Below are 11,894 nucleotides of genomic sequence, written 5' to 3' on the forward strand. Positions count from 1 at the left end.
TCTGATCAATCAACCAGAAATAATTAATTACAAAACCAATTACGCAGACAGCTAATAAATCACATCTGACTAAATCATTTCGACAGGATACAGGGGGAAAAACAAAACACGTGGGTGAGAAGGTAGGATGGAGAGTCTAGGGGAGATGGAGAGCGGGTCTAGGGGAGATGGAGAGTGGGTCTAGGGGAGATGGAGAGCGGGTCGAGGGGAGATGGAGAGCGGGTCTAGGGGAGATGGAGAGCGGGTCTAGGGGAGATGGAGAGCGGGTCGAGGGGAGATGGAGAGCGGGTCTAGGGGAGATGGAGAGTGGGTCTAGGGGAGATGGAGAGCGGGTCTAGGGGAGATGGAGAGAGGGTCTAGGGGAGATGGAGAGCGGGTCTAGGGGAGACGGAGATCGGGTCGAGGGGAGATGGAGAGCGGGTCTAGGGGAGATGGAGAGCGGGTCGAGGGGAGATGGAGAGCGGGTCGAGGGGAGATGGAGAGCGGGTCGAGGGGAGATGGAGAGCGGGTCGAGGGGAGATGGAGAGCGGGTCTAGGGGAGATGGAGAGCGGGTCGAGGGGAGATGGAGAGCGGGTCTAGGGGAAATGGAGAGCGGGTCGAGGGGAGATGGAGAGCGGGTCTAGGGGAGATGGAGAGCGGGTTGAGGGGAGATGGAGAGAGGGTTGAGGGGAGATGGAGAGCGGGTCGAGGGGAGAACGTCGGGTGTACAGATGGAGCGTGCATTTTTGACCAGCTGTTTAAATACTTCTAGTGATCGAAATTCGTGTTTAAAATAATTTCCTCAGTTTTTATTAAATAAAGTGCAAATTTCTAATGGCCAAATTCCTCTTAGGGATTGTTCTGACAAATTCTTATCTGATATTTTATCTCTCACACGTTTTCATACAAAAAAGCAAATTTTACAAAGCATTGTCACAAAATCAGCCAATTACAATTTGTTTTCATGATCAAACTCAAAGCTTTAAAGTACCATCACCATCAAAGTGTCTTCTCTGAGAAAGAAAGAAAGATGACAGGGCTGGTCTCTTTGACACCTGGCACTATGCTGACGCATTTCTCTCACTATAATGAAACAAACATGTGAAAACAGTGTGGCAGAAATCCAACTGAAGCCCTCCAGTCAGGAACCTGATCATTCACTCATTGAGCTGTGAGAACACTCTCGCTTCCTCAAACACAACACATGCTCTTTTATGACCAGCGCTAACCTTGGATTAGCTTACCTCATGTTTGCCTTTCATCCTGCAGACTCTGATGTCATTCTGATTCGATTTCCAGGTGTGCTTCTGCAGGGACACATAGAGTCAGAGTGATTAGAGCTGAGGGACTGGGAGGCAGTGGGTCCCAGTGGTTATACCTGAGGGACTGGGAGGCAGTGGGTCCGAGTGGTTATACCTGAGGGACTGGGAGGCAGTGGGTCCCAGTGGTTATACCTGAGGGACTGGGAGGTAATGTGGCCCAGTGATTAGAGCTGAGGAGAGCTTCTTCACTTGAGCAGACCCCTAAACATTAGCTCTGGGGCAGCACTGTACTCTCACTCTGAAACTGACATTGCATTAGACTGCGTCACTGAGGCTGACACAGAAACCATTATTACTATCACCCGCTCCTCCATCTGCCTGGGACAGCAATCTGCAGCCTCAATGAGAAACGCTTCTAATGGGATTTCGTTTTGTAGCCAAGGTGTAACAGCCTCATCACGGAGATAGCACTGCAAACCGAGAGCTTTAAATTAAGGGCAGAGTGCATGGCAAGCTTGTTTGAGAGATAACATTGCAACAGGGTGCATAACACAGCAGCCGTATATCAGCCACAGCTGAGTTAGAGCACATGAGAACGAGTGCCGAGGTGTGGATAGCAGCTCCGCATCACAGACAGTGAGAGTGGAGTGCATAGGAACCTTGCAATAGAGCAGGAGAAGTCAAAGTAGCGTTTCATTCAAAATACAAGAACCCCAAGATCCGAACAGCAGAGCGAATGTAAATAAACTGATCCTCTGGCTGAGGTCCTTTGGGAGACATCCCTGTGTGTGCTGTGCCCCCCCTGCTATGCCCCCCCTAGCCCCTGGGTCCTCAGAGAGGAAGGAGGAGTGGATACAGAGACATTCCCAAGAACAGAAAAGGGATGCAGTCTCCATTCCTGGGCTGCTCCCAAAATCAGCTTGCCTCCTTTCCCAGGAAACAAGATGCTTGCTGTCTGGAGCGCATCTGTCTTTGTGTTTAACTGCGCCCCAGGGAGCAGAGCTCGGTTACAGCGGATTGCATGTCACTGCTCCCAGCTGCACTGTAGTACAGTACAGAGTGAAGGTTAGCACTCAGGAGTGAGATCAATCCAGCTGAGATCCAATGTGTCACTGTGTGTGAGCCCCGCTCTACTCACCCTGCTGTAAAACATCTCCTCCCCCACCAGCACATCCAGATCCACACGGTACAGATCATCTCTGAAAGAGAGGGAGAGGGAGGAGTGAGGGGGGAGAGAGGGAGAGGGGGGAGAGAGGGAGAGGAGAGAGAGGGAGAGAGAGAGGAGGGAGAGGGAGAGAGAGAGGGAGAGAGAGGGAGAAGAGAGAATGGAGGGGGAGAGAGGGAGAGAGAGAGAGGAGAGGGAGAGGGAGAGAGGGAGAGAGAGAGAGAGGAGGGAGAGGGGGAGAGGGAGAGGGAGAGGGAGAGGGAGAGAGGAGAGAGGAGGGAGGGGAGAGAGAGAGGGGGGAGAGAGGGAGAGGGAGGGGTAGAGAGAGAAGGAAGAGGGAGAGGGGGAAGAGATGGAGAGAGGGAGAGTGGGAGAAGGAGAGAGGGAGAGAAAGGGGGCGAGAGGGAGAGTGGAAGAGAGAGAGGGTGGAGAGGGGAGAGAGAGAGAGGGAGAGGGGAGAGGGAGGAGAGGGAGAGAGAAACCTCCCCCCCCCCATCCCCCCCCCCTTGTAGAGAGATGGAGGACAGAGAGAGGAAGAGGGAGGGGTAGAAAGAGAGAAGGGAGAGCGAGAGGGGGGAGAGAGGAATAGAGAGGGGGAGAGAGGGATAGAGAGAAGGGGAGTGGGGAAGAGAGAGAGATTTTAAATGACAGTGCAACAGTTTCAAATCAATTTAACAATTCTTTTACATTTACAAACCAAACAAGCAAAATGTATTTGACCTAACCCAGTCTCGGGTTCAGCAGAAGTCCATTAGCTGTAATGGCAGCGTGTAAAACAAGAGAGGGCACTGTGTTGAAGCAGCAGGATCTGGTTGGGACTCCTGACTCTGCAGGAATGCCAGCTAGACCAGCAGCCAGATCAATAGCCTCCCCCTTCAGGACCATTAGCTGTACTAGAGGGAGGGCAGCAGCCGCGGAGGAGTCAGAGGGATGCTGGAGACACGAGGACTGATGGAGACGATTACTGTTCAACTGCAGTGAAAGCGAAGAACACCAATACAAAACAATAGCAGGTCAATTCCAATCACATTGGAGAGAGGGAGGGCTTGTTGAGCCTGCCTTACATGGGATAGGGTTGTGTTGTCAGCATTTCTATCCAGGAGTACATTTAGAGACTGAGCTCTTTGGAGGGAGCGTTGCTAAGTTTAATGAGTGTGAGAGAAAGCTCTCCAGCTGTGTTCATGTTAGTCTATGTGAACTCAGGTGTGTTCAGGGTTAGTCTAAGTGAACTCAGGTGTGTTCAGGTTAGTCTAAGTAAACTCAGGTGTGTTCAGGTTAGTCTATGTGAACTCAGGTGTGTTCAGGTTAGTCTAAGTGAACTCAGGTGTGTTCAGGTTAGTCTAAGTGAACTCAGGTGTGTTCAGGTTAGTCTAAGTGAACTCAGGTGTGTTCATGTTAGTCTATGTGAACTCAGGTGTGTTCAGGGTTAGTCTAAGTGAACTCAGGTGTGTTCAGGTTAGTCTAAGTGAACTCAGGTGTGTTCAGGTTAGTCTATGTGAACTCAGGTGTGTTCAGGTTAGTCTAAGTGAACTCAGGTGTGTTCAGGTTAGTTTATGTGAACTCAGGTGTGTTCAGGTTAGTCTAAGTGAACTCAGGTGTGTTCAGATTAGTCTAAGTGAACTCAGGTGTGTTCAGGTTAGTCTAAGTGAACTCAGGTGTGTTCAGGTTAGTCTAAGTGAACTCAGGTTAGTCTATGTGAACTCAGGTGTGTTCAGGTTAGTCTAAGTGAACTCAAGTGTGTTGAGGTATGTGCAGCTATGCAGGGTTGAACCTCGGTCACTGCAGAGTCTTTAAACAGAGAATATTTTACTATAATGCATCTTTACGCCTATTTGAAATGGTCTAATAACGATCAGTATTTCAAGAGCATTCATCTTCGTTTTCGGGTTTAAGTAAAGCAAGCAGCGGTGCGTAGACAGACTGCCGGGAGCTCTGCACGGGTCTATTCTCTTAGTCTTATCACTGGCAGCCCCAGCCTGAGTGATCCTGCATGTCTGCATGAGCTGAGTGCTTCTCCAGGTCCGAGGGGGCGGGTATTGAGCAGGAACAGGGCTGATAATCATTGCCGGCCCTTTCCTGGAATTCCCAGAGTTCCCATCCCCTCTTCCTTCCAGCCTACAGACACGACTTCCCAGGATGTCAGGAGAACAATATAGCTTGTCAATACAGCCTAGTTCTTCAGAGCTACACAGAAATGAGGTATGTGTGGGGTCCAGTGTTTCAGTGCTATGCAGTAATGAGGTATGTGTGGGGTCCAGTGTTTCAGTGCTATGCAGTAATGAGGTGTGTGCGGGGTCCAGTGTTTCAGAGCTACACAGTAATGAGGTGTGTGTGGGATCCAGTGTTTCAGTGCTATGCAGTAATGAGGTATGTGTGGGGTCCAGTGTTTCAGTGCTATGCAGTAATGAGGTGTGTGCGGGGTCCAGTGTTTCAGTGCTATGCAGTAATGAGGTGTGTGCGGGGTCCAGTGTTTCAGAGCTACACAGTAATGAGGTGTGTGTGGGGTCCAGTGTTTCTGTGCTATGCAGTAATGAGGTGTGTGCGGGGTCCAGTGTTTCAGTGCTATGCAGTAATGAGTTATATGCAGGGTCCAGTGTTTCAGTGCTATACAGTGCTCTAGGATGCCATGCTTGAAAGACACACTCTGCTGCACACGTCAACAAGCTGAGTTTGGGCACAAAAGCATTCGGATCCTTAACACAATGACTCTGTGTTGGCTTGTTTATTTTTTTAACTTTAACAATTACTTAGAGAAGAAAACAACTTTGAGATTCAGCATCTGGTTTCTATTGAGGTTCATTAGAAAAGCCACAACAGCAGGAGATTTACAGCCAACAGAGAGAAACATGAGTAAATCAATGAGCGAATTCTTCATTGATTATTGAGGAATGTTTCTTCACTTCAGAGAGCGAAGTGCAGGTACTTAAACTGCTTCTGTGAGTGAAGACAAGATACTTACTTTACACTTACCCTGTACCACTGGGTTTACTAAGACTTTGTTCAGTTCTTGTTGTTTATCACTAGCTTGGCAATATTAGTATATATAGTACTGAATGCTGGATCAGTACCTGGCTCCGATGTAGAGAGTGCGGTTCACCTGCAGAATCCTCTGGATATGGAGGGGCTCCTGCCTCAGAACCGAGCCCTGCGATCGACCCACAAACACAGGGTACTGTCTGACAGCTGAAGGGAGTGATAGGCAGGGAATGAGACAGTGGAAATGGAGAGAAGACACACAGCAGCATTAAGAACATAAGAACATAAGAAAGTTTACAAACAAGAGGAGGCCATTCGGCCCATCTTGCTCATTTGGTTATTAGCAACGTATTGATCCCAGAATCACATCAAGCAGCTTCTTGAAGGATCCCAGGGTGTCAGTTTCAACAACATTACTGGGGATTTGTTCCAGACCCTCATGATTCTCTGTGTAAAAAAGTGCCTCCTATTTTCTGTTCTGAATGCCCCTTTGTCTAATCTCCATTTGTGACCCCTGGTCCTTGTTTCTTTTTTCTGGTCGAAAAAGTCCCTTGGGTTGACATTGTCAATACCTTTTAGAATTTTGAATGCTTGAATTAGGTCGCCACGTAGTCTTCTTTGTTCAAGACTGAACAGATTCAGTTCTTTTAGCCTGTCTGCATATGACATGCCTTTTAAACCTGGAATAATTCTGGTCGCTCTTCTTTGCACTCTTTCTAGAGCAGCAATATCTTTTTTATAGCGAGGTGACCAGAACTGAACACAATATTCAAGATGAGGTCTTACTAATGCATTGTACAGTTTTAACATTACTTTCCTTGATTTAAATTCAACACTTTTCACAATGTAGCCAAGCATCTTGTTGGCCTTTTTTATAGCTTCCCCACATTGTCTAGATGAAGACATTTCTGAGTCAACAAAAACTCCTAGGTCTTTTTCATAGATTCCTTCTCCAATTTCAGTATCACCCACATGATATTTATAATGTACATTTTTATTTCCTGCGTGCAGTACCTTACACTTTTCTCTATTAAATGTCATTTGCCATGTGTCTGCCCAGTTCTGAATCTTGTCCAGATCATTTTGAATGACCTTTGCTGCTGCAACAGTGTTTGCCACTCCTCCTATTTATTATACATTAAGATTGGAGTGCAAGTTAATGAGAGCGTTCAGCCTCCCTGCTCCCTGCCCCTCTGCCCCCTGCCCCCCTGAGATATTGCATGAAATATTACCATCCCCTGGACTCAGAGTCTCAGCTTTACCAGGGATCAGAGCGTGCACAAGGACAAAGAACCCTGCATCATCCCCCCACACACTCTCTCAATACATTGACAGCACAACAGTTAAACAGCCTGTTAACAAGCATTACAGGTGTGCAAATCAAATGACATTGTATCCAGAACTCATGCCTTGCACTATCCCCTTGTGTAAAGCAACGGAGCGCTGGCCCTTTAAAAGGAGGACACTTACCTCCCACAGGGACTGTGCTCAGTGGCTGTGTTTGTTCAGGGAAAGCAGAGTTGGCCAATTGGAGCAGCAGGGTGAGCAGGAGCAGGGGTGGGGCTTGCATTGTCATGGCAACAGGAAAGTGACTCTGTGAGAGAGGAGAGAGCTGGTTCACTGACTGATGATTCCATATCCTCTGCACTACAGCAACACAGAATAGAATATCATGCAGAATCACTTTGTACATTCACATTACATGACTAATATTCAAATAGAGTACCGTCAGAACACTTCTCTGTCTTCATAGATTCTATAGCATTTCCCTGTGCAACCGAGAGGCACCCTTCACAGTGAACCACTCACACACTGGACACATTGGTGGACATGACTGAGACCTCTGAGGAAGAGGCCATCAATCACCATCAAAAGGGGAGAAAAGGAGAAGTGAAGATGACAGAGATGAAGGAGAAAATAGATGAAGGAGAAAGGTCAAGCAGAGAGGAGGAACGGCTAGGATAGGAGGAGGCTGGGGAAAGAGCAATAGAAAGAATGGGTAAAAGAAACAGTGAGAGTGATGAGAGGGCAGACAGAGGATAGGAAAGAGACAGAACAACACAGCCGTCACTTATTAGCAGGAGAGCATCATTGCTGCTGTTAATAATTCATGATGGGTGCCAGGCTTCACGCATTCATTGAGCACAATTAGAAGAGAGAGGTTACAGGGTTTCAGACAGAGAGGGAGCAATCACACTGCAGTTAAGCAGAACTAAATGCATTGCTGTTCTATATTAGCATGTTAACTGTAGCCTTGGCATGCATTCTGTCATCCACAGGGCAGGTAAAGGAATATGAATTACAAGTACATGGTTAGCAGAGCTACTCAGTTATTAAGAGTTGTTGCCTGATCAATTCAAGTGCGACACAATAAACAACTTCTTGTCAAACACAATTTTAATTCCAGGCACTGCCAGTGGATGGAACTAAGATCACCCTGAATGCAGAGTCTAATGCACATATTTGTTTTCTTCCTCACTCAGTGATTAATGACCCAAGAAAACATTCTTTACATATTTTGGCAGCAGACTTGGAGATGAAGCCTTCCTGTTTTCTACCCGCTCTCGCTGTGCATTTCCAGGCTCTCAGAAACACACACAGGCTGCAAGGTGCTGCAGTGGGTTAGACTGAAGCCCTTCACACTGCTCTCCTACCCGTGCCAGACTGAAACAGTGCAGTCAGTCGAGTCATCAGTGTGAAGTTCAGGAGCACCAAAAAATAAAGGAGGCTATAAACCAACTCTGCTAAATGGGGGCAGAGAGCTAGACAGAGAGGTAGAGAGAGACAGAGAGGTAGAGAGAGACAGACAGGTAGAGAGGGACTGAGAGGTAGAGAGACTGAGGGGGAAGAAAGGACCAGGCTTCACAGAGGAGAGACAGAACCTTGCGGGGTGTTGCTGCAATCTATTTCACACCCCCTCCCTCAACGCTACAAGCAATCTCAAGATGAAAGCCTTTGTGCAGAGTTAACAGAGTTGGCCTGGGTTAGGCATTGTGGGTTCACACGTGTAGATAGAGCTAGTGAGGTTCCATTTGCTCCCAGGAAAAGGAGTTATTATCCTTTAAAAACACTTCCTTCCTCTCTCCCCTCATCCCTTTGTCTCTTTCTCATCTTGATATAGCTGCAGTTTCTCGTCACTGCACACACGCACGCACATGCACACACGCACGCACATGCACACACCTAAAGAGCCAGGAGTTCCAGTTACAACAGAGCTTCCTTCTAGAAAGAGAAACCGCTATTGTGAGTGTGTGTGTGTGTGTGTTTGTATGGAAATGGCAGACCAACAACAGAGTGAAATGTTACCTATATCAGGGAGTGATGACTAGCTATCCTATTTGTCTAACCATCTATCTTTCCTACCTAAAGCCTTGCTCTTCACAATGTGCACAAGTAATAGGATTCAGTGCATTCCGGGTCCATACAGTTTCAACATGAGTTACAGGGTCAGTTTTCTAGATACTCATCCTTTCTACAATCAAGGTAATACAATCAGAAGAATCACATTGAAGGGGAGTTGAAACGTGTGGCTTCATTGCAGCCACTCTCACTAAAGAGGAGATAAAACAGCTACAGATGAGAGGAACGAGCCCTGGGAAGCTCACTGCTTTACTGCAGAGAGCTTTGCTGTTTAGTGGAGCAGTTGCTAAGGAGATGGGAGCTGTGGGACTGACTTAGTCATAACAGAGACACGGATAGCTAAAGCGCCAGCCAGCCAGATACACTGAGAAAAAGAAATAGAGACGCAGAAAGAGAGAGAGAGAGAGAGAGAGAGAGAGCAAGAGGAAAGAGAGGGAGAGCAATAACCACACACACACACACACACATACACACACAGAAAATACTGCACATACACAGACACACACACACACACACATAGATTCTGTAACCACACACACCACACACATACACTTTAGGACACAGAAATACACACAAAAACAGACACACACACACCAACACACACAACCACATGTATGTCCTTCACAAGTTTGTGTGTGTACATTGGTGTGTGGCTGTGTGTGTCTGTGACCATTCATGTGTGTGTTACACAATACACACACACACACATTCACACAGACACACACACATACACACACAGACAACACTGTACACACACAGAAAATACTGCACATACACAGACACACATTCACACAGACATATACACATACACATTCACACAGACACACACAGACAACACTGCACACACACATACACAGATGGATATAAAGAGCAACAGCAAGCCTCCAGAGCGAGGAAGAGGTAGAACTGCAGAGAGACAGGCAGAGAGCCTGTTTATAAATAAGCACACACAAAGACAGGCAGATGCCATTTACAGATAGAGAGTTAGACAGTGCTAACACTGCTGTGTACCTCACAGAGCAATTTGTGCCTCTCCACACACTGACAGAGAGGACAGTGCTAACACTGCTGTGTACCTCACAGAGCAATTTGTGCCTCTCCACACACTGACAGAGAGGACAGTGCTAACACTGCTGTGTACCTCACAGCGCAGTGTGTGCCTCTCCACACACTGACAGAGAGGACAGTGCTAACACTGCTGTGTACCTCACAGCGCAGTGCGTGCCTCTCCACACACTGACAGAGAGGACAGTGCTAACACTGCTGTGTACCTCACAGCGCAGTGTGTGCCTCTCCACACACTGACAGAGATGACAGTGCTAACACTGCTGTGTACCTCACAGCGCAGTGTGTGCCTCTCCACACACTGACAGAGAGGACAGTGCTAACACTGCTGTGTACCTCACAGCGCTGTGCGTGCCTCTCCACACACTGACAGAGAGGACAGTGCTAACACTGCTGTGTACCTCACAGCGCAGTGTGTGCCTCTCCACACACTGACAGAGAGGACAGTGCTAACACTGCTGTGTACCTCACAGCGCAGTGCGTGCCTCTCCACACACTGACAGAGAGGACAGTGCTAACACTGCTGTGTACCTCACAGCGCAGTGCGTGCCTCTCCACACACTGACAGAGAGGACAGTGCTAACACTGCTGTGTACCTCACAGAGCAATTTGTGCCTCTCCACACACTGACAGAGAGGACAGTGCTAACACTGCTGTGTACCTCACAGCGCAGTGCGTGCCTCTCCACACACTGACAGAGAGGACAGTGCTAACACTGCTGTGTACCTCACAGCGCAGTGCGTGCCTCTCCACACACTGACAGAGAGGACAGTGCTAACACTGCTGTGTACCTCACAGCGCAGTGTGTGCCTCTCCACACACTGACAGAGAGGACAGTGCTAACACTGCTGTGTACCTCACAGAGCAATTTGTGCCTCTCCACACACTGACAGAGATGACAGTGCTAACACTGCTGTGTACCTCACAGAGCAGTGTGTGCCTCTCCACACACTGACAGAGAGGACAGTGCTAACACTGCTGTGTACCTCACAGCGCAGTGTGTGCCTCTCCACACACTGACAGAGAGGACAGTGCTAACACTGCTGTGTACCTCACAGCGCAGTGTGTGCCTCTCCACACACTGACAGAGAGGACAGTGCTAACACTGCTGTGTACCTCACAGCGCAGTGTGTGCCTCTCCACACACTGACAGAGAGGACAGTGCTAACACTGCTGTGTACCTCACAGCGCAGTGTGTGCCTCTCCACACACTGACAGAGATGACAGTGCTAACACTGCTGTGTACCTCACAGCGCAGTGTGTGCCTCTCCACACACTGACAGCACTCCTAATGTAACTTAATAAGTGTTATTTGAGCAGTATGTCTGAAGCAGGCAGCGTGGCTGATCTTTCCCCCGAGGCAGAGCAACGAGTGCAGAGGAGACCTGGAGCTGCTTCTGCACTGGGTTCAACCCCTGCGATGCTCTGCAAAGAGAGAGAACATTCTGCTACATATAGAGGATAGAGGGAGAGATAAAGGGAGAGACTCACAGTCACACCCCAGGCTGCCTCTCCTGGATTTCTCGTCTTCTTGCTCTCATAGGAGATAATACAAATGTCTCCACATGTTTTTACATCAGCTGATGAGACAATGAACAGAACTCATCCACTAATAACCCCTCCAGTCCTCACTCCCCTTTCCTCGCTGCCTCTCTAAGGCACAGAGAGACAGAGACAGAGACAGAGACAGAGACAGAGACAGAGACAGAGATGGAGAGCAGACTGAAAAAACTGCACTATTAATAGTGGCTTATGGTATAAATAAAATACATAACAAGCCTGAAGACAGGGCTTTGATGAGGCTTCAGATTTCTATTCCCTAGAGAGGGGCAGCTGGTACAGTAACTCACAGCTCCAGCACAGAGCTGAACAGAGAAGGGCTTAAACTGCAGTGCTTCATATACAGTATGTAAGGCAGGGACCTGTAACCTTGCCTCTTCCTGTACTCCAGTGCTATTTAACTGACCCGACTGCTGGATACCAATTCAATACTGAAGTTCTGTACAAGCAAAACTGGAACATTTCCCTCATAGAGTCATTGTTATCTGTTCAAGCAGTAAATAATGTTGGTACCTCTACATCATCT

The 11,894-nt window shown here is 48.0% G+C and overlaps 2 protein-coding genes across 2 annotated transcripts in view; both read right to left on the bottom strand.

Annotated features, from left to right (window-relative positions):
- The window catches only part of LOC121301280 (RNA polymerase II elongation factor ELL-like), a 794,007-nt gene that overhangs the window by 600,279 nt on the left and 181,834 nt on the right, over positions 1–11,894 (bottom strand). The gene's annotated exons all lie outside the window — the stretch shown is intronic.
- LOC121301275 (semaphorin-6B-like) overlaps positions 1–11,894 on the bottom strand; it is a 48,149-nt gene that overhangs the window by 20,567 nt on the left and 15,688 nt on the right. The window contains exons 3-6 of the mRNA XM_041230485.1: positions 6,854–6,977; positions 5,476–5,590; positions 2,381–2,441; positions 1,225–1,287 (exon numbers count right to left, since the gene is read on the bottom strand). Coding sequence (XP_041086419.1) covers positions 1,225–1,287; positions 2,381–2,441; positions 5,476–5,590; positions 6,854–6,959 — 345 coding nt within the window. The 5' untranslated portion in view covers positions 6,960–6,977. The remainder of the gene's footprint in view (positions 1–1,224; positions 1,288–2,380; positions 2,442–5,475; positions 5,591–6,853; positions 6,978–11,894) is intronic.

The sequence above is a fragment of the Polyodon spathula genome, chromosome 27, assembly GCF_017654505.1.
Source record: "Polyodon spathula isolate WHYD16114869_AA chromosome 27, ASM1765450v1, whole genome shotgun sequence".
Lineage (NCBI taxonomy): Eukaryota > Metazoa > Chordata > Actinopteri > Acipenseriformes > Polyodontidae > Polyodon > Polyodon spathula.